The sequence below is a fragment of the Quercus robur genome, chromosome 6, assembly GCF_932294415.1.
Source record: "Quercus robur chromosome 6, dhQueRobu3.1, whole genome shotgun sequence".
In the NCBI taxonomy this organism is placed as follows: Eukaryota; Viridiplantae; Streptophyta; class Magnoliopsida; order Fagales; family Fagaceae; genus Quercus; species Quercus robur.
Genome location: NC_065539.1, coordinates 44,243,889 through 44,267,127, shown reverse-complemented (window position 1 = coordinate 44,267,127; position 23,239 = coordinate 44,243,889). Strand labels below are relative to the sequence as shown.

Sequence of the window (23,239 nt, the reverse complement as noted above, 5' to 3'; positions counted from 1 at the left end):
CTAGAGTTGGGCTAAGCAGGTCTTAATGCTTTATTTTTTTATTCTCAAAGTTATTTTACAAAGACTTGCCTTGATAAGGGAGAATGAGGGGGAATGAGCACACTTGGAGAGCCCAATACATCGAAGAGTTGTAAGCTACGCTGAGAAAGGATAAATAAGGAATTTACTGATTCTCTCCCAAATGATTGGACCGTAGGTGTGATTATTTGCTTCATAGGAGAAGTCTTTAGTTCAAATCCAAGATGACCCAGCTGTGCCAAGTAAAAGAAAAGAAGAAGCATTTGACTCCTTCGTGCAAGCTCCACTTTCATTACAAAGTTTTTTTCTTCTTCCCTATCCTTTTAACTTTTATTTGTTTTCAATGCATTCTTGATTCTTTTATCCAGTTTCATTGGATTTGTAATAACAGTCAGATTGGGAGGAATTAGATCAAATGGTTATTTTAAATATAAAATAAATTTAAAATATTGAAATAAAAAAATTAAAAAAAAAAAAAACTTAAAGGATTGAATTTTAAACATATCAAAATTAAAGAGTGTCATTTGTAATTGACTAATTTAGCCAAAAATATAAAAGTGAACACTATGGCTGTGGCATGTCAATTAAAATCAATTATCATTTCTTATTTTGTGAAATGAAATTTTAAATAAAGTGACATCATGTACACCTTTAATTCTTTTTAATTAAAATCTTGATTATGAAATGGACATGATCCACTAAATCTTTCGTCTATTGAGAGGTAGAGAGACAACGCAACCTCTTTGATATCTACAATATCAATCCTTTTTTGGTATCACCTAGTTGGCATCAAGTTGTGTTGAATACATTTCATATTTTCAATATTGAGTTTTGCCCTGCTAACAATGGGTTGTGCTATCTAGCCAGTCACTCAATGGATTAGGATTGAGAAACTTGAGGAATTTGGGTGAAAATATGCTAAAACTTGAAAGAGGTGGGTAGATTTTCTGAGAAATTATTTAGGATAATTTTGTAATCTTACTCTGTAAAATGGCAAAGGCAGAATTCAATCTTTTAGGGTTACTCAACTCGAATATGACCCATTAATTTAAGCCATTAGCAAATATAATTGTAGGGTGCAATTTGCAAACTCTATTAATCTTGAGGTGTTAATTCCAAGTTTTAATTGTTTGAAATGCTCTTTCAAAAACAGTGGTTTGGGTTTTAAAAAGCAAAGAACTATAGCAGAGGGAGGACGTGTGCAATTAACCCTTTTTTTAATCATGAGTTCTCGTCAGTTCAACTAATAAAGTCTTTTATTGTACATTAAAAGATATAAGGATCAAATACCACCACACGGCCCACACCAAAAACCAATTTGTGACTTGCCTAATGATAAAGAGCAATTATCATGGAACGAATTCCATAGATTGAAATTCTATCATATCTATAAATAAATAAGACCACTTTTATCAAATACATCTACATAGATAAAATAATCATAGTATAATTAAAATTTTCCTAATATGGAGTCTATATATATATATATATATATATATATCAGGATGATATAATTAAATAAAATCCACCTAAAGCTTTATAGCCCAACTAACACTTCTTAATATTTACAATAAAGATGTTTATGGTGTAAATCCCTTCTCCTCTCATTGTTGTAACTATCAAATTATATATCAGCTAGCCCCAAAAAAATTATACTAGTATAATAAAACAATAACATCATATGTTGCTATTTGGTGACATAGTAGAGTTTGGTTATCTTAATTCCACATTGAGCTAACTTTTGAAACAATCAATAATTTATTATAGTATTTGGGTTCCATACTTCAATGAGCTTATGCCTTATGCCTTATGAATTATGATAGATACAGGATAGTAAGTTATAAGATTAAACATTACTTTTTTTTTTTTTTTTTTTGAGGAACTGATTAAACATTACTTGACAATTGGATAAGTCATATTTTATGTCCACAGACATTGTCATATTTCATAAAGATGAATAGAAATCCATATTGGTCTTGCATTCAAAGGAATACTGGTAATGAATTCATTACCATTTATTCTAAAAAGTTAAACCGAAGGATTAATACTGGTAATGAACTCATTACCATTTATTCATTTTTTTTTTTTTTAAGAATCGTAAATTTAATTATTTAACTATTAATATCCTAATTAACTATTTTTTGTAAAATGCCAAAATATAATCCATGCTTTCATATTGGTCTTGCTCTCTCTCTCTCTCTCTCTCTCTCTCTTTAAAACACACATAATCATTTTGTGCGACTCTCACCTGGAGGATAAATATGCTTCTTATTATTGGCTTATAAATTATGGGAAATGTTAGTGAATGCCCATAAGGACATTTGTTAAGAATAATACTATAGTCACAAATTATTTTACAACATTTTTATAAAATATTGATGTGGTCAACCTCTTATTGGTTTTTATCTAGACCCACCATTAATATTATTTTTTCATTTACCAATAATTACTCAATACATCAGTAGTTTGTAAAAAAATTTGTAAAATAGTTTGTATTTCTAGCATTATTCCATTTGTTAATAAACCATTTTAGAAAAGTTTTAATAAGAAAAAAAAAACAATTAATGTTTTGGTAGCTTTTTCTATTTTCCATAAAAGTTGTGTCAAAACTTTCCTAAAATGTTTTGTTAACAATTGCCCTAAGGGCACCTTTAACATGACCCATAAATTATTAACAATCTAATTTGAACTTACTATATTTTACATGGGAGTAATTATTTAGTTCTCCTAGAACACAATAAACACATACTCTTCCTTTATAAGAAATTCTACTAATTAAATTATTGTCTCAAAAAAATACTAATTAAATTAATAATGAAATCTCCTATTCATATGAAAGGGGGAAGAACACATTTATTATGCTCTAGGAGCACTAAATAATTAAACTTTACATGTCATTGTATGTTTGCATTTATTGTGCATTGAGTCATTGACCTATATAGCGTGTAATTTTCTTATTATATGGTTTCACCACCTTCGGGATTTTAGGTAGAAAGCTGTGAAAAAGTTGGTACAATGGGTAAGCCACTTGTTTCTCAAAAACAAAAACAAAAAAACAAAAAAAAAAAAAAATGGTAAGCCACCTGAGTTAAACAAGGCCAAAGCAGAAGGATGATTCTCATATAGCTGAAATAGAAACAGTTTTGATCTCGTAAGCCACAATTTTCTTCCTTCTTCTTTTTTTCCCCCTTGAAACTCTTCCAATCTCTCACTGTTTAATCACTATCTATATTTTAACATTTTAAGCTCAAACATAATCATATTTTCATATTTCATATTTGTAATATGATAAATTATCCCTAGTCTCAAAATCTTAAGTTGATATGATAAATCATTTAACTAATATTCTAATATAACAAAAAAATGCAGAATAATTTTGTTACTTTTAGATAATACTAGTGAAGTCCGATACATTCCATCACATTGTCTTTTAGCGATAAACATTCCACAAAGCGAGAAACTACTCATCTACAATGTTAATCATATTAATTAGTACATATATCATATCGAAAACATATACTTGACTTAAGAGATTTATAACTCAATTAACACTTTTTAATATTTCCAAATGAAACATCAAGAGTTCAAATTTCCCTACCCCAATATTTGATTTATCAAAAAAAAAAAATGGCCTCTGAAAATGATTTATCTTAGTACACAAATTAAGGCAATAAACCAAGCCCCACAATCATCAATCCAAGCCCATAGAGAATATGATTTATGGCCTTGTATGCATTACTTTTTTCAGTTTGAATGTGCTCGGCCACATTAAAGTTACCTGCAAAATGCAAAGGCCAGATTACATTACTTCACAAGAAATAAACTAATAGAAAAACAATGTCAGTTACAGGCCAGTGGCTACCTCTTTCTGGGCCATTGCCACATGCTGACTTAACTGTATCTCCAACATCTTGTATTGTGGCCTTATTGTAAAACACAAAGTGAGCAAAGATGTTGTCAATGCAGTTTAGCACTAGGTTTGTCTCAATCAGGCACGATCCACCGCAGTATTCATCAGTGTTTTGAGGTGGCACATTGAGGTTTCCACTCTCAGTCAGTCTATAAGATTCTTCACAGTTACTGTAAATCTGAAAATTTTGTCCAAATGCAATCAAACAATACCAAAATAACAAAATTCATTAAGTTTTCTTCTCCAAATTAGTGGGATTCAGCTATGGATACTCATCAACCTAGTCAAGGTTACCTACATGCACCCTTTATCGTCATTCTATTTTTATCAAAATTATCATACTCTCTGTTATTTTCTTTTTCTTAATCAAAAGCACCGAAAATAATTAGTGAGAAAATTTACTATATCATCTATTTGCTCAGTTGTATATTAATGAGTATGAAAATGTTAAAGTTACTACTAATTTTTAAAAATTGACATGATAATAAATGTAATTAGTGCCACTTCAACAAGTAATAAATAAATGGTTAAATTTTTTTTTTTTCACGATTGGTGTCATGCTAATTTGTAGACTTATATAATAACGTATGTTTTATGCATAGCATCTCTACTGAGTACATAATAGGAGTTTTCATGCTAATTTGCTTACATAGTTATTATTGAAACAAAGCAATGCTTCGGAAACAATTTGAGACGGATCATGACCCGCACCACCGGTTTGAGGCACTGCTTCGTCTGCCTTCCCTGTCATGAATTAGTGCAAAATCTCAATCTAATGTTAACTGAAAACTATACATATAGTTGGAGAAATCTATGTTTCTTTGTTACATACCTAAGTTGCTGCAAAGAACAGAAACATAAGTAACAGCCACAGCCAAAACCCAGACTCTTATGCTCACCATTAAGATTGCCATGACAGAAGCTTTTAGGTAAGGCAAATTTGAGACATTATAAATTAAAGGGATGCGTGGAGCTACTTATATACCAATGTAGCATTACCAACATTAAATTATGGTTAGTTGCTATAAAACCGTGCCAATTTAATTTCTAGAATGACCCACCTAACTTATATTACTTTGTGGACTATTTAGCTTGCCCCACAGGAACATCCAAATTATTATATATACTTTGACATGGTAATTACCTTTTGTGCAAACTAAAAAAGAGCACCTTTTGACAAGAAAATGCAGTGGTAACGAAGTTTGGTGAATTGCATTGGAAAAGAGAACTGCGTTTCTCCTCGATTTTGAGTAAACTTGCGAGTAAGGGAAATGACTAAGTGTTAGAGAGCAGTTGGAATGCAAGTCACCAAACTATTACTTGCCTGGGACTGTTTTTTTTAAGTGCCAAAAATCAAACCTAAAAAGTTCTTAGGCTTCATGCTTCCACTACAAGTTAAGGCAAATTCACATTAGAATTTTGTTCATGGATGAAGAAACGGCCCTACATAAGCATCATATTGATATCAAGCATGACAAGTAGCCGCAAAATAGGTAGCAACTAGCAAGGCACTGGGAATCATGTTACCAACATTGTCTTCAAGAATTCTCTCTTCACTGGCCAAGTTTTGTGTGAGACAAGCTAAGTGTCATAGACTCAAGGTTTGGAGAAAGTATCTCTTACGACAAACATACCTAATGTAAAAAACTAAGAGTGAATGACATTTGATTCAAATTTATTTTCTTTTTAACAAGTTGAACCACCAGCCTAGCTTCCCATATGGTATTTATGATTTACCCATTAATTTGTTCCAATTTTTTTATGTTATATAAATCACGTTTAGCACATGTTTATATCCCTAATTTTAGTCCGTCAAGGAATATAAGTTGTCCTTAATTTTAGTTCAATCAAGAAATCCTCCTAAGCAAGGGAGTCAATTTCGTATGGAGACCATTCCGATTTGGTCAAGAGAACAATATATTTCGATACTAATCAATATTATGTACCATCTCAAAGTTACAACTATAAATATTTTATAACAAATAATTATATATATGTAATTATTTATATATTTATAAAAATATAATTTAAAATCCACATATTTATAAGCCTAAAAATTAACCCAAGTACATTAACCCAATGTATTAAATTCAATATCATATTTTATATTTTTTAACATTTTAAATTATTTTTATTGTACTTGCCGAAACATCCATATTAGCTTAAACAACCAAAAAATCTCCAAGACAACTTTTTTTTGAGAAACCACCCCTGGAAAGTAGGGGGGAGGGGAAACTTCATTACTGCAGATCAGAAACGTATACAGATGCAATGTCCGGAGGGATGTCCTCCATCCAAACATGGAAATGGGAAAAATTACAAGCTGATCTCGCTAGCCTATGAGCTACTTTATTTCCTAGCCTACGAGTATGACTAAAGGCTAGACTATTAAAGGCTGAAGCGAAGACTTTGATGTCCTTGATGATGTGCCCGAAGCTTGAATACTCCCAGCCACCATTGGATAAAGCATTGATGGTAATTTCTGAGTCACCTTCCAAAATAATCTGATCAAGACTTTAGCTCTTGCGCAAAGCCAATGGCGCTGCGCGCTGCCAACACTTCCACCGTCTCTACTGATGTAGGCAGAGGAATAAGTTGTGTAAAGGCAGCCATAACAAGACCTTTGTCATTTCGGATGATGCAACCTAGACCAGCTTGGTTCTTCTCCCTAAACAAAGCCCCGTCGAAATTCACTTTCAACCAGCCAACAGGAGGAGGCCGCCACTTCACGATGGAGGGGGTTTTTGGGGCCAAAGGGGGGGCTGCCGAAGCCCTTTGAAACTCCAGCAAGTTGTCAGAGGCTAAAGCATTTACCTTGCACAGAGGAGTCGGGCTATCACCAACTCTAGCCTGATTTCTACGATACCAGATCAGCGAGACAGTCATGGCAAACAACTCGAAGAGATCAGAGCGAGATTGACACAGCTGGATGATTTCCACGAAAGAGCTGCAATCCCTGGACAGATTTATCAACCACTTAAACTTGCCCATCCAGACTGCCGATAGTACAAGGCAAGACCAAATGGCATGAAAGGAGGTTTCGCTCATGAGTTTACAGCCGGGGCAGATATCTTCAGTGAGCACTCTACGCTTTAGAAGGTTGGCTTTTGACGGTAAAGAATTTGTACCTGCTTTCCATAGCAGCGTTTTGACTCTATTTGGAACCCGAAGGCTCCAAATGCCCTTCCAGATTTTCTTGGTGGGGGTTAGATCAGAGGGAGAAGGACCCTCCCTCAACTCTTCATTCATAAGAAGTCTATAAGCCGATCGGACAGAATATTTACCATCCGGAGAAAGTGGCCAAAACACCATGTCATCACACACACCAAAGCTAAGAGGAATGGACTTGATAGCGGCTGCCTCATGAGGCAAGAAGAGGTGATCAATCGTCTCCTGGAGCCAACAGCGTTGCTCCTTGTCAATCAGAACAGCCACCAGTGCATCATCACCAAGGAAAACTCTCGGTGACACCACATTCTTGTTGTATGGGTTGGGGAGCCAACTATCATGGTAGATCCGGATCAAGGAGCCGTTTCCAACCCTCCATTGCAGCCCCTTGCGGATTATATCTCTGCCTTTTAAAATGCTCCTCCAAGCAAAAGAGCCATTACCCACCCTGGCGTCAAAAATTGAGCCATTTGGGAAGAATTTTTCCTTGAAAAACCTGTGGAACAAAGAGGGCTGATTTTCTGCAAGCCGCCAAACCTGTTTTGCCAGCATGGCATCGTTGAAATTTTGCAACTCTTTGAAACCCAAACCGCCTAAGCTTTTTGGGCGGCATAAAGATTTCCATTTTGCCCAATGAATCTTCCTTTGGTTACCCCTTTGACCCCACCAAAAATTCCTGATTAAGGCCTCAATTTCATGACACAAAGAGAGCGGTAGCTTGAAGCAGCTCATGGCAAAGGTTGGGATCGCCTGAATCACCGCTTTAAGGAGGACTTCCCGGCCAGCTTGGGAAAGAAGTTGCTCTTTCCACCCTTGGAGTTTGGCTGCAACTCTTTCCTTGATATAAAGTAAGCTAGCTTTCTTCTTCTTCCCTACCAAAGAGGGAAGACCGAGATATCTCTCATATTGCTTGATTTCTTCCACACCTAGCGCTGTTTTGATCTGCTCCAAGATGTCAGGAGGGGTGGCTTTGCTGAAGAAAAGACCGGTTTTGTTGCGATTCAACTTTTGACTGGAGGCCTTTTCATAGCAGTCCAAAAGATCTATCTCCAAGACAACTAGTACAAAAGCCAGTATTATATCCAATATATTTTAGAGTAGTATCTGTACCGATTTGATAGCTAGTTCAATGCATACCTTTGGTACAACCTTTGGTACAACCAAGATTGTACCTTGCTCCAAGTCATTGGTTTTCATAGCAACCCAAAGCCAAACATCGCTCAGCTCAAATGTTGATCGCCCATGACCATCATCAGTTGTTTTCTCCATGGCACTTTTCCACTCCAGGTTTTTTTTTTTTTTTGCATTGATTCCGGGGTCCATTTTTCTATTTGAGGCTGCCAAATCCAACAACTTGGTCCATCACTAATTCTTTTTGGGTTCAATTTATGCGAAAATCACCAATTCACTCACATGCTTCACCACAATGTCATCTTTTGCCAATATAATTTAGGTCATTAATGATTAATGTAGTCTCCCTCAAACTATAATAGCCACTCTTAACTCTTTGGTCATTACTGCATCCGTTCTTAGGCCCTTGTAATTGTTTTTTTGACATTCATACATCATCATTGTCCGTTGCCATCACCAACATTTTGCTTGATTCATTCCACATTCTGCCTAACCCATGTCTACATCCAATTCGGTCAATGAGGGTAATATTCAAGGCATCTTCACTAGCTTACATTTCAAACTCAAGATATCATTAGACTTTTACCTTGAGTTTGAGGGGGACGTTAGTGTATAATGTATCACATTTAGAATATGTTGATATGCTTGATTGACTAAAATCAAGGAATATTGATTGTCCTTGATTTTAGTTCAATTAAGGGATTCTCCTAGGTTAACTTGTGTGTGCATGTATGCGTAGGGTTCATCGTAAAATAACAATTTTGAATAGTAGAGATATATCCAGTATTCATTAATAGTTTTCTATTATGGATGTAGGCTGTCAAGGCAAATCATGTCATTTTTCTTACTTCTATTCTCTCCTCCTCACCCTATGTAATCATGTCATTTTTCTTACTTCTATTCTCTCCTCCTCACCCTATGTCTTTAATTTTAACATTTGACTCTGTATGTTTGTCATAAGAGATATTTTCTCTTGATATGTTTGTCATAAAAGATTGGCGAAACTGCACTGTTAGTCCTTAAAATTTATCTACTAAGTGCTTTTGGTCCCTCAAGAATTTTTTTTTTTTTTTTTTTTTTTTTTTTTTAGGAAAGGTCCCTCAAGTTTTAAATGAGCACAATTGATCCCTAAAATTTTAAAAATAAATTCTATTAGTCCTTCCAATAAAAGGTGTTAGGTTTTTTGAATGTGTGTCTAATGGAGTATTAATATAGCATTTTTGGGGTAATTACACTACACTCCCTTGAGATTTTGGGAAATGACACTCTACCCCAAACTTGAAGGAAAAAAAAAAAAAAAAACACTTTCCCACCTAGACATCCAATTGACCAAACTTTGATAAATTAATATTAAAGTTTTTTTTGTTGTTGCAGAAATATTAAAAATGTTTTGTATTAACCTGCCCTTTGCTTAAGGGCATGTTTCCAAAATTATCTTATTTCGTAATTAAAATTCATTATTTTAAAGTTTTTATTGAAGTGTATTTTAAAATATTAAGCATGAATTTTGCTTTCTTTCTTTCTTTCTTTTTTTCTTTTCGTTTTTTCAACGGTTTATAAAGAGATTTTCCGTTGCAAATGTTTTTTGGTGCTTGATAAATTTTGCATTTTATTCTAAATTTACTGGATTTTTTTTTACTAACCATGATTAAATTTTTTAAAAGAAATTCTTGTAAAAATTTAGAATATTTTATTATTAATATAAACAAAAGGGGAAGAGAGTGTTAATTTTTTTAAACTTCAAAAGAGGGGAATGTTTTTTCCTTAAGGTTTGGGGTGGAGTGTCATCCTCCCAAACCTTAAGGGAGAGAAAATATTACCCCGCATGTTTTGAATGACATGGTAAATGTCATAGCTGTGCCACATCAATTATTTAATAACTATTTCCCCATAAGATTTAGTTTTATTAATTATTTTAATTTTACAAAACTAAACTCCAATAAGAATTTAAAAATTGGGAAAAAATTAAAATTAAAATTAAAATTAAAAAGAGAAAAAAAAAAATCCAATCTCATCGTTTATTCCAAATTTCTTCCATTGAAAACAAGTAGCAGTAGGTGGCAATGGAGAGAGGTTTGTGTGGATATGCATAATTAGAATCTTGAGTTCAAATCAACAAGTCAGAGGGGAGGGGCTAGTCAAATGCTCAGATACATGTGTTTTGCTGGAGGTGCTTGTCGGGCAATAGGTCAAAGGGAGAAGTGTTTACAAGAAGTAGATATAGGAAATGATGAAGCTGAATCCCCAATTTTTGTGCAGTTCAAGATTGGTGCCGTTGTGATGAAGAAAGTATAGAGTCGACGATGAGAATAGGGATTTTTTAAGATTTGGATGTTTTAGTTTATTTTTATTTTTATTTATTCTAATTAGTGTTTAATTTTAAAAAAATAATATGAATCAATAAAACTTTTTTTTTTTGAGGAACTATAAATAAAATAAAACCAAATCTGATGTGGCAATTCAGTTTTTTTAATAACTAACATGGCACAATTATGACATTTTCCATGTCATTGAAAAAATGTCCCATGACTCCCATCAATGCTCCTTTAGACACAGACACAAAAAATAAATAAATAACTAATAATACTCATTTTTTAAACTTGATGGATAAATTGCGTTCATTCAAAACTTGATTGACCAAAAATGTTTAATAGGTAAATTTGAGGGATTAATATTGTAATTTTTAGCTTGTAGTAAGGTGGCTTTATGATGATTGAAAAGTTTAAAACGTATATGGAGGTTAACTAACAGTAAAACTTGCACAAATTTTTTGAACACCCAATCTAGTAACACTGCAGAAAAAATGAAAAATATTTATTAAAAAAACCTGATTTTTTTCATACACTTTTTTGGAAACCACACGCAAACCGTTTGTAATTTTTTTTTTTTTTTTTTTTTTTAGAGGCGACTGTTAAAAATTGAAGGAACAAAAAAATGATGAACACCAAGACAAGAAGTAGAGTACTAAGAAATCAAACTAATTGTCACCCCGAACGCCATAGATTTCGTAGAGATTCTTGGTGAAAACGAAACAATGTGAAATTTCGATTTAACGAAAATATAAAGCTAAGAAAGAAATTATGCCAAAGAGTTACATCTTGAGAGTGAGAGCAAGAGAGAGTGCTCAAAGAAATTATGCCAAAGAGTTACATGTTATAATTTTATTGTGAAAGTATTATGAAAATGTTATGGACATAACATTTCTTAATATTAAAATGTTTTTCTTTCTCATACAAACTAAACAATGTGAAATTTTGATTTAACAAAAATATAAACCTAAGAAAGAAATTATGTCAAAAAGTTACATCTTGAGAGAGAGAGTGCTCAAAGAAATTATGCCAAAGAGTTACATCTTATGATTTTATTATGAAAGTATTATGAAAATATTATGGATATTATATTTTTTTTAATATTAAAGTGTTTTGCTTTCTCATACAAACTAATTGTTTAGACTCAATAAAGGACAAAAGCTATACCAAACCAAATTTTAATAAAAATGGTTTTAAAAACCGTACAGTCAAAGAATCATAAAAGAAATTGATTACTGAATTTTTGGTTTGACCGATGACATCATAAATAATTTAATTAATAATTTTTAAAATTATATAAATAAATAATAATTTTTTATATACTAATTCACAAATGAAGTATTAGCATTAGACCTAATTGCTAAGCATTTTTTTTTCATACACTGGTAAATATATATCAATTTAAGAGTAATAATAGATAATAAAATGAATATTATTTAGGAATTAATAGAATAATATTTTTACTAATTGCTATTATAAAGCCAAGTAAATTAATGAATTTAATATAGTTTAAAAAGAAAATCATAATGTTTTCAAAAAAAAAATCATAATAAAGTAGATTATATCTTTATATGGTTATTTACTTTTTTTTTTTTTAAATTCAAATTTGAGTTCTTTTGTATATATATATATATATATTGAGGTCGTTCTTTTGTAAGTAAATTAATGAATAAGTTAAGTAGGATATTTATAATTTATAGTTTTGGAAGCTTAACTCTCAGCACTAGCCACGTCCACGTACTTTCAAAAATGATGGAAAATTTTGTCAGAAAAAGTCAAAAAAAATCACACCTACAAAACTGAAAAAGTGACATATACCGTAAAAAAAAAATAAAAAAAAAAAAAAAAAAAAAAGACTAAAATTTTGTCAAGAAAAGTAAAAAAATTTGTGGTTGACGGACACCACAACCATATAATAATATCTTTTTTTTTGGGTAAAACAAGCTTAATCATTATTTAGGAATTCACAAGTCTATTACAACATAAATTAGCCTTATCAAAAGTTAATATATCCTTCACCACAGACGGTGGATTACAAAAAGTTACAAAGCTAGACAAAAATTGCGCTCCTAATTTAGCCAATGCATCAGCGCATTGGTTTGCTTCCCGGAAGGCATGGATCACGCGCTTGCTTGGAATTTCCTTCAAGAGGCTCCTGCAATCAGATAATAGAGGCTCCATTAAGAGATTTTCAGTTTCATGCTCAAAGCATCAAGTTCAATTATAAGTTGCTGAATGCCCATTTCCTTAGCTAGCAGCAACCCGTCTCTAAGTGCCCAAAGCTCAGCCAAGGCACTATTAGTGAACCCAAGGCCTCTAGCAAACCCCTTCAGCCAAGCCCCATCATGATCTCTAATTAAACCCCCTCCACCAGCTCTATCCGGATTCCTCATTGCTGAACCATCGATGTTAAGTTTCATCCAACCCCTCGGTGAACCATATAATAATATCACTTTCCCAAAACCCACTTCTCAAAAAAAAAAAAAAAACCTTTCCCAAAACCCAATTTCATTTCCAAGTCTCATAAACGTTCTACTTTATCCCTCTGAAAGTTCCAGAGCCACAAAAGAGGCAGTAACAGCATCGTAAGTTCCACTTTATCTCTCTGGAAGTTCCAGAGGCACAAAAGGCAGTAACAGCATCGTCGACCAAGAGGTCTGTGCTTTCTTCTTCTTCTTCTTCCTCATCTTCTTCTTTTTTCTTTTTTTTTCAAATTATTTGGTTCCACTCTTCCAGATCTGAAAACACTTTAAACTTGTTATATATTTCTTTTTTGGGCATAAATTTTGAAAATCTAATCATTAAATTTCATGTTCCTTAGGTTATTAACATGTATATATAATTTAAATTGAATATTATTTACTATTTGATCAATTAATTTATATTTTATATACATTATAAAAATTTGAAATTATAACATTTATTTATTTATTTATTTATTTATTTAATGACATAGTAATTAATTTTTGATTTTCTTAAAATTTTGTAAGCATTAAGGATGCAATAAGAACATACAATCTTGTAATTTAATAGTTAGATTTTCAAAATTCACACTCAATATATATATATAAGTTTATAGAATTTCTCTCCAAACTAATTTCAAGAAAAACTTTATTCAAAAAATACTTGAGAGGAAACAGAGGCCGAGAGTGCGAGAGAGGCTTGTGGGGGAAAGAAAATACGAATATATGAGTTTTTAGTTTTAGGTTTCCCCAAACAATGTAGTTTTAGTTTCAACACAACAGGCCAATAACCAATTCAACCGTATCGGTTTCCAGTTTTTACAGTTGAACCAGCCGGATTCCACTTATTTCCGATTTTTACTTATTTTTAGGTTTTAATCCATATTCGAATCAAATTAGTGACCAGTTTTTGGTTGAACAGGTTGGACTAGCCGATCCAGTCCGATTTTTAAAACTATGCTATACATAACCAAACTTACTATAGAAAAGTTATTCACACTTTTTCTTTTTACATAAAGTAGTGTGGGTGGTGCGTGCTTATCTCTTGTGTAAGAAAATTAAGATAAAATTTTTATTTGAAGAAGTAAGAAATTATATAATAAAAAAAATATATGTTATACATGATTAATCTTATCCGTATAAAAATTTTGATATGTATTTGTTAAAGGCAATATCCATCCATTAAAAACTTTTAAAAATGACAACGAATATCATTATCTTTCAACAATAAGCAATTGAGTTTTGCTAAAATTTTGTTACAATATTTAAATTTTCGCAATAAATGATGTCATATGCTACAATTGAAACTCTTCATCAAATACCTTCAACCATGCACAATATAAAAATAAAATATAAAAAATTCATACTTTCTTCTTTATCATTTTACATGAATTTAGGTACAATCTTTAGCTTAAATAGTTTTTATGAACATCCATTTTAGGAAAGAAAAAATATGTAACAAAAGGCATGTGTCATCGAATTTGTCATTAGATAAATTATAAGTTTTGAAAATTTAAACCTAGAAAATCAATGTGCTCTAGTTAACAAATAAAACACCTTATACTTATCAAAAAAAAAAAAAAAACACCTTATATTACTGTGGGGCCCAATGATTTATGGGCCCGGCCCGCCTTGCTCATGGGGAGTCCACAGGCCCAAGCCGAAGAAGGCCATGGCCCAAGCTCAAAATAAGAAGCACAAAATGGCCCGGAGATACAGCCGAGGACAGCTTGGTCCTCGGCAGACCCAAAGTCTCATTGATGAAAGTGGTATACGAGCAAACTTTAAGGATCAGAAAATATCTCAGGGAAGTTGTCCTTAATACCCTTCACTGATAAGACTCTACACCTGACAGAACCTGATTCTTAGGCTTTATTAACCATCCCCGCAATTCCGGGATTAAACTGACGGGACAAATATCAGTCCTGGAAAAGTTGACCCTACACGTGGACGAGGGATAACGAACGTAGGCTAGTATAAAATAGAAGATAAACTAATCATAAAGAAATCCCTCATCTCACTTCCTGGGAAAAACTCCAAGGATGAGAATGACCGGACAATATATGTAAACCACCACGAAAAACCCACCGCCGGGTAACCGAAGAAAGACATTAGTGCTCCTCGGACATGATCCGAGGAGTCCAATCCCTCAAGTTACAAAGTTATAGGGCTTGGATATCCAGGCTGAAGCCTTTTCTTATCTGAGTTTCCCTAAAATCCGGTTTGGACCAACGCCCCGTGACTAGACGCTAGCCTTTTAAGCCCACTCTCTACAAATCTTATTGTGAGGGATCCTTCACGTGCGAGCCCAACGTCATTGTTGGGCCGTTTGAGAATCGTGTCCCTACAATTGGCGCCGTCTGTGGGAAAGGCTTGCGCGTTGGCACAGGTGGCGCATGAGTCAACTCTCTAGCAAGCAGAGATTCGCGAGTTTTTCCCATCTCCGGCGACGTGCAGTTGTTGCTCTGACATAACCTTCTGCTAGGGGCTACGCCTTGCGCTGCTAACGGCGCGGGCAGCTCTAGGGGCTTCCGGCCTCAAGCCAACTCTCCCCTCCCTGGCCTAGGGGTTAACCTTCGAAAAATAAATAAGTATAGAGAAAAAATTACTTAAAAAGATATCTTACAAGTTTTGGACAGAACCAAGGCCTTGTATGGTCCTCGGACCCAAGCCTGTGGGGAAACCAAGTACAAAAAAGATATCTTACAAGTTTTGGACAGAACCAAGGCCTTGTATGGTCCTCGGACCCAAGCCTATGGGGAAACCAAGTACAAAAAAGAAATCTTACAAGTTTTGGACAGAACCAAGGCCTTGTATGGTCCTCGGACCTAAGCCTGTGGGGAAACCAAGTACAAAAAAGAAATCTTACAAGTTTTGGACAGAACCAAGGCCTTGTATGGTCCTCGGACCCAAGCCTGTGGGGAAACCAAGTACAAAAAAGATATCTTACAAGTTTTGGACAGAACCTAGGACTTGCATGGTCCTCGGACTCAAGCCTATGGGGAAACCAAGTACGCAAAAGAAAAGAAAAACATAAGTTTTGGACAGAACCTAGGACTTGCATGGTCCTCGGACTCAAGCCTATGGGGAAACCAAGTACGCAAGAGAAAAAACATAAGTTTTGGACAAAACCTAGGACTTGCATGGTCCTCGGACTCAAGCCTATGGGGAAACCAAGTACGCAAAAGAAAAAACATAAGTTTTGGACAGAACCTAGGACTTGCATGGTCCTCGGACACAAGCCTATGGGGAAACCAAATACGTAAAAGAAAAAACACAAGTTTTAGACAGAACCCAGGCGTTGCGAAGTCCTCAGACTCAAGCCTTTTGGGGAGACCAACTACTCGGATGGGGAAGGTTCTCAGTTCAAAATACTGTAAAAGGTTAAGGCTGATGTGTTAAGAAGATGGCGAAACGACCCAATGTTCATTAGCCTAAGGAAACTGATCATTTTGCGGGCGACATGTCCTCGGATGGTTACTTCTTACACCGTATCAAACACTCAGTCCTTATTTCGGCTAATTTTAAGGTGAGTCTCGTTCCTCACTGGTCGGCATTGCCATGTCGAATAATTTTATTAAAGTTATGGTGGCATCTCCTTATTAGCAAATATTTTGGCCTTAGTTGTCATTGATTCAAATGCTATACTATTGTGCCGAGCAGTGCTCGCAAATTTATTAAAACATATAAACAGAACATGCGAAGTAGAATAACAATAACTTTTATTAATATGAAAAATTACTACAACGTACAAAGAAGGGCTTAAACAAGCCTATACAAAAATGAATTGCTAAAGCAACAATAGCATCCGCAATACAGATAAGTAAACAGTCAGATGTTTTTTAAACTCGCCTTCAAAGTCTCTCCAATCTCTGCCTCAGTACTGTTCATATCAAGAGAAGAACCTTCTTTAGAAAAAGATGAAGGAGAAGGAAGAAGAATTGGAACACATGGAAGTACTTCAGCAAGCTCTTGTCATCAAGGAGCGCAAAGGAAGAAGAGGATGGAGGAGATGAATGAAGAAGATGAAGGACATGAGTAAGAAGGAGGAGAAGAAGAGGGAAAAGGTGAGAAGGAAGAAAGAGAGGCAAAGGGCGGCGCCAGTGAACGAAGAGAGGAAGAAGCAGGGGCATTTAGTCCCTGCCCCAGCCCTGACTCCTAACACACTGGGGCCATGTTAGATATGCTCATGAGAGAGCGGGTGGTGGTGATAATGGATGGCTTTGACTCAGTCACACCGAAAGTGAGATGTGACGAGTCCCTGCTTCGGATTTTGGCTAAAAGGAAGGGGAGACAAATCTTGAGTCTCCGCCATCCTTGCCCTAACCGAGCCATCTCGAGCTTTATTAAGACATGGTGTTTTTGGGAATGGGATGGTTTATTCATGGCTGACAACTGTGCTGAACGTATTATCGGATAAGGTATAACCAGAGAGAGGAAGTGGACTCTGGGAGGAATCTAAGGGACTCAGGTATGAGAAAATCAGCTTTTGTCTTCTCTCTTTATATAGGGGACGAGGAGGAGAGTATTTAGTGTTTGCAGATCTCCAAGGAGATCTGCAAACATGGATACGCCCGTTTCATTCCCCCACGCCATCAAAACCGTTGAATTTGGGAGGTCTCGTAAAAGAAAGATATTAAGGGCATGCTTCGGATAACCAAACGGCATAAACGCGTAGTGCGCAAATTGAGGGAAACGTCTTGTAGGCCGGCACATTCCCTGGGGAGGTGAAGAGCCACCAGCGTCGGTCAAGGGCTGAAATAAATGAGCCATAATAAAGGCTCGGTATTACCAAAACCCACCTTTCCAACCAAGATGTTGGACAGCAGGGTTTTGAGGGGCTATTGTGGGGCCCAATGATTTATGGGCCCGGCCCGCCTTGCTCATGGGGAGTCCACAGGCCCAAGCCGAAGAAGGCCATGGCCCAAGCTCAAAATAAGAAGTACAAAATGGCCCGGAGATACAGCCGAGGACAGCTTGGTCCTCGGCAGACCCAAAGTCTCATTGATGAAAGTGGTATACAAGCAAACTTTAAGGATCAGAAAATATCTCAGGGAAGTTGTCCTTAATACCCTTCACTGATAAGACTCTACACCTGACAGAACCTGATTCTTAGGCTTTATTAACCATCCCCGCAATTCCGGGATTAGACTGACGGGACAAATATCAGTCCTGGAAAAGTTGACCCTACACGTGGACGAGGGATAACGAACGTAGGCTAGTATAAAATAGAAGATAAACTAATCAGAAAGAAATCCCCCATCTCACTTCCTGGGAAAAACTCCAATGATGAGAATGACCGGACAATATATGTAAACCACCACGAAAAACCCACCGCCGGGTAACCGAAGAAAGACATTAGTGCTCCTCGGACATGATCCGAGGAGTCCAATCCCTCAAGTTACAAAGTTATAGGGCTTGGATATCCAGGCTGAAGCCTTTTCTTATCTGAGTTTCCCTAAAATCCGGTTTGGACCAACGCCCCGTGACCAGACACTAGCCTTTTAAGCCCACTCTCTACAAATCTTATTGTGAAGGATCCTTCACATGCGAGCCCAACGTCATTGTTGGGCCGTTTGAGAATCGTGTCCCTACAATTACCCTTCCAACTTTCTAAGCATTACTATCATTTAAAACACAAAATACGTGAAGAAAATTTTTGAGATACTAAAATTTAGTAGGAGTATTTTAGCCACTACACAATGGAATATTTTAAAAATCATAAGCTTTCATCATGGTTTTATTGAGAGAATAAAAATATGATATATTTACTCTTTTCTAAAATATTAATGAGGCAGCTTGATTTTAAAGTTTAAAGAGGAATTGTGAACTACCCCTAACAAGGATGAAAAATATTTTAATCCTAATTTTATGTGTTTTTACTTAAACTGGTGCATAAAGAAAAAAGAAATACAAAACAAAATATACAAAAATTCAACCCAAGAAAACTGTATGTAAAACAGTAAATTTTGGCTCAACAAAAATTGACTAATAAAAAAATAATTCTAGAAACACAAAGAATAGCACAACATTTTCATAATACATTTACAACTTTGTTATATTTTACTTGTTATATTTTACTTAACTTGTAAAGAACTGACACCAAAAAATATTGTAACGAAAACAAAATGTCTTAATATTTTCATAAGAGAAATACTATGTTTACAATATTTTCATTACAAATCATAAGTAGTAGGTTGTCATTGGTAAATAAAAAAGTGATTTCATTGGTAAGTTTAAATTAGAATAACAATTTATCACCTAAGATTTGTGATGAAAATATTGTAGATGTAGCATTTTCTTTTCTTCACAATACCTTTATTTTTAGTTGTGATTGGTTCTACTTTTCAGTATGATATTTTATTATTTTATATGAATTAACACCTCAACAATTGTGAAAAATATTGTGATAATTTGTTGTGTTTTTGTTTTATTATTATTATTATATAAGCAAGTTCAACTGAGGCAAGCATAACAATGGAAATTGACACAACCAAAGGACTGTAGATCAATTTTCATAATAAAAAAAAAAGGAAAAAAGAATTGAACAAACCGAAGTACTGTAGCATTGTGCACTGTAGCAATAACTCATTGGCTCTTTTTTATATATATAGAAATTGCCTTTCCATGAGAGAGAGGAGCTTTTTATTTTTAGATGCCACTTTTTTTTAGAAGTATTTTTAGATGCAACTTAGATTTTATATTATTATTATTATTTTGTTTTTTATAAGAGAGATGCAACTTGAAATTTGCACAGCCTAAGATACTTTGAAATTTGCAACTTATCTCTTGCTTTCAGCTCTCAAAATTGCAATCATCTCTAGCTCTCAATCTCCCTCACACATGGAGCAAGAGAACCACCCCAATGTCACAAACATAGCACTAATAGTTGGGGTAACAGGCATGGCTGGCTTGAGCTTAGCAGAAGCCTTAAAAAGCCCCAATGCCCTTGGTAGCCCATGGCAAGTCTATGGCGCGGCTAGGCGCCCCAAGCCGAGCTGGTTCCCGTCCTCCATTGTCAACAAATACATCACCTTCGACGCCACAAACTCCAGTGACACACATGACAAGCTTGCCAACATAGCTAACAAGGTCACCCATGTCTTTTGGGTAGCCATCCAAGTACGTGAAAATGAAGAAGCTAATGTTAAAGTTAATGCAGCCATGCTAACCAATGTGCTCAATGTCCTAAAATCAGGTCCAGCTTCACGGCTCAGCCACATAACCCTTCAAACAGGCACTCAACACTACGTGGGCCCAGTCCATGATCCAGCCCATTTGGCCCATCTCATCCCTCATGAGCCACCATTCATTGAAGAATTGCCCCGCCTTCCATACCCAAACTTTTACTACGCGCTTGAAGACCTTGTGGCATCACACGCGTCGTCGTTGACCTATTCCGTGCACCGATCGTCTATCATAACCGGCGCGTCTTCAAGAAGCGTGTACAACGCGCTGCTGACGATGGTTGTGTATGCAATTATATGCCGACATGAGAGCATGGCGTTTAGGTTTCCAGGTACACGTTACACGTGGGAGCATTTTTGTGACATGTCAGACACGCGTGTACTGGCGAAGCAACATATATGGGCAGCTGTTACGGATAAGGCTAAGAACCAAGCCTTTAATTGCACCAATGGTGATGTTTTTACATGGAAGAGCTTTTGGAAAGTGTTGTGTGAAATATTTGACTTTGAATTTGTGCCATTTGATGAGGCTGAAGAGTTTGATTTTGTGGGGATGATGGAAGCTAAAGGAAAAGTTTGGGATGAGATTGTGGAAAGATATGGGCTTTACAAGACGCAATTGAATGAGATTTGTTGTTTTGCTGCAATTAAAAATGTTTTACATTTTGGGTTTCAACATGTTTGTAGCATGAATAAGAGTCGTGAATTTGGGTTTTTTGGGTATACAAACACACTAAAGAGTGTTGGGATGTGGGTTGAGAGACTCAGAAAGATGAAGATTATACCTTCAAGGTAAGGTTAATTACAACTAACTTTGTTATTACTACATGATGTTTTTTATGATGCACAAGTACATTATAATTTTATTTTTAAATAATTTGTAAGATATTTTCATTAAGATTCTTGAATGTACTCATTTTGTGATATAATATTATAAGCTATGTTGTGTTTGGTGTGGCATAAAATGTTTTTTTCAAAATTTTTTTAATTATTTTTCCGTGTTTGGAGTGACATAAGTAATTAGAATAAAATATCATTAAAAGGGAGAGAAAAAAAAAAAAAAAAAAAAAAGATGCACATATATTTGCAGAATAAAAAACATAAATGGCTAAGAGCAACATAACTAAGCGTATGGTATATTGCTTGAATAAATTAAAAGTTATTTAATTATGCTTAGAAGATAGAATTCCAATATCCTTAGCAAAAGCTCGTGCTATATAAGTAGAGTTTTTGCTTTTCTATATAGGAAAAATTACATAATTAGATCTAAAAGAAAACTAATTAGGTGAAGAGTTCATTTTTTTTTTTAAAGGATATTCTCTTAAGCGAGAGATAATTTGAAAAGATGAATATGGATGAAGATGAGAATGAGAAAATGAGGGGAGAGGGGGGTGGAGATATTAGGAGTTTTAGAACCGGAATATTGTTAGGCACCTATATTCTTGTATTGTATATGGACTATTGTATTGTGTTGAGCTGAGGGCTTGTACCATTGTATAGTAGCATGAGCTATAAGATGTACCATTGTATTGTGGTATGTGTTGTAGGGTAGTATTGCTAGAAGGCAGTTAGTGGTGTTGCAGTTAGAGGTGGTTAGTTCAGCTGAAAATCCAGGTAGTTATTTAGGATGTGAGATGTCTATACTACTATTTAAGGGGTTGCTCCTGTTTGGACCAGATTTTTTTTTCCCCAAAATACCCTACACCTGGACAAAATTGGAGAACAATCAGTAAAATTATATTTCTTACTTTTAAACAACCCACTACAAAATAACTTCAGATCCACTAAACCATTACTACTAAAATTCAAATTTGCTACAAGCACTCCTATCAAAATCCGGCAACCAACTATCCTCTTCTTCTTCTTCTTCTTCTTCTTCTTCTTTTTTTTCTTTTTTTTTTTTCCCCCTCTCCTAAATGTTAAGTTGCTTTTAAAAAAAAGCCTTACTTCTTTTTATGGGGGAAAAAACCCTTATTCTTATCCCTTTTTTTTTAATTATTATCCTTATCCCATCATTAAAAAAAAAAAAAAAAATTGCAAGATCTTTTTTTTCCCTCTCCTTCACGTTAATTTGGTTTTAAAAAAATATAAATAAAAATAAAACTCTTACCTTTTTTTTTTCCTTATCCATATCCAAAAAAAACGCCATCAGGAAAACTCTCCATGTGTTCCTTGCAATAACTTCCTACTAAATATTACTAACAGCCAGTAACAGTGGTCACTAACTACAACAAACTTCTCCTAAATTCAAGCACCGAATTTTGCTATTGAAATTTTAATAAAAAATCCCATCATTAAAAAAAAAAAAAAAAATTTGCAAGATCTTTTTTTTTTTCCCCCTATCCTTTTCATCTCTCCCTCTCTCTCTCTTTCTTTGCTCCTTTAATCTTTCCAATCACTTTCTTAGCTATGGAGGCCTAGGTTCCCTTGAAGTGTCCTACCCTAAACTCTAATTTCATCAAAGTCTCTATCATTGGTATTAGAGCAATTTGATCCAGTTCACCACCATGACTGACACACGTTCAAACACACAAAATTCTGAAAAGATTGCTGCACTGTCCAAGATTGCAGATAGCCATGAATAGACCTTACAAGAAATTCAGAAGCAATTGCAGACTATTACTGGGTTCATGCAGAAATTAGTTGAGCTTTGCTTATCGAGCTTTGCTTCAAAGTAGCAATCATAGAGTTCATGAATCTCCAATCATGAATCCAATCAAGAACCTAAAACTGGAATTTCCTAGATTCCAAGGAGAAGACCCAACTTGTTAGATTTACAGGACAAATCAATTCTTTTCATACCACAATACTCCAGACCATCAATAAGTCATCATGGCTTCTTATCATTTTGATGGGGAGGCCCTAATTTGGTTCTAGGATGTTGAGCAGACTGGAGGTTTTGCAAGTTGGGAAGTGTTTGTAAAGGCCCTTCAAACTTGTTTTGGGGTCACAGCCTATGATGATCCAATGGAGGCACTCACTAGGCTCAAACAGACTTCTATTGCGGTTTCTTACAAAGGTAACTTCAAAATTCTGTCCAATAAGATTGTTGGT

General features: G+C 34.8%; 3 protein-coding genes across 3 annotated transcripts; 1 reads left to right on the top strand and 2 right to left on the bottom strand.

Moving 5' to 3' along the window:
- Nucleotides 1-3,468: 3,468 nt before the first annotated feature.
- Nucleotides 3,469-4,925, bottom strand: LOC126688942 (uncharacterized). Its single transcript, XM_050383886.1, has 4 exons — nt 4,761-4,925; nt 4,578-4,672; nt 3,881-4,106; nt 3,469-3,796 (listed from the first exon to the last, which is right to left on the bottom strand). The coding sequence occupies exons 1-4, from the start codon at nt 4,840-4,842 to the stop codon at nt 3,681-3,683; spliced, it is 519 nt and encodes a 172-aa protein (XP_050239843.1). The 5' UTR covers nt 4,843-4,925; the 3' UTR covers nt 3,469-3,680.
- Nucleotides 4,926-12,492: 7,567 nt separating this feature from the next.
- On the bottom strand, nt 12,493-12,929 carry LOC126690241 (uncharacterized). The gene is made up of 2 exons (XM_050385364.1): nt 12,799-12,929; nt 12,493-12,691 (listed from the first exon to the last, which is right to left on the bottom strand). Exons 1-2 carry the CDS (start codon nt 12,927-12,929, stop codon nt 12,493-12,495), a joined length of 330 nt encoding a protein of 109 aa, XP_050241321.1.
- A 148-nt stretch (nt 12,930-13,077) lies between these two features.
- LOC126688941 ((S)-8-oxocitronellyl enol synthase CYC2-like) lies at nt 13,078-21,114 on the top strand. The gene is made up of 2 exons (XM_050383885.1): nt 13,078-13,191; nt 19,798-21,114. Exon 2 carries the CDS (start codon nt 19,842-19,844, stop codon nt 20,979-20,981), a length of 1,140 nt encoding a protein of 379 aa, XP_050239842.1. The 5' UTR covers nt 13,078-13,191; nt 19,798-19,841; the 3' UTR covers nt 20,982-21,114.
- Nucleotides 21,115-23,239: the final 2,125 nt, after the last annotated feature.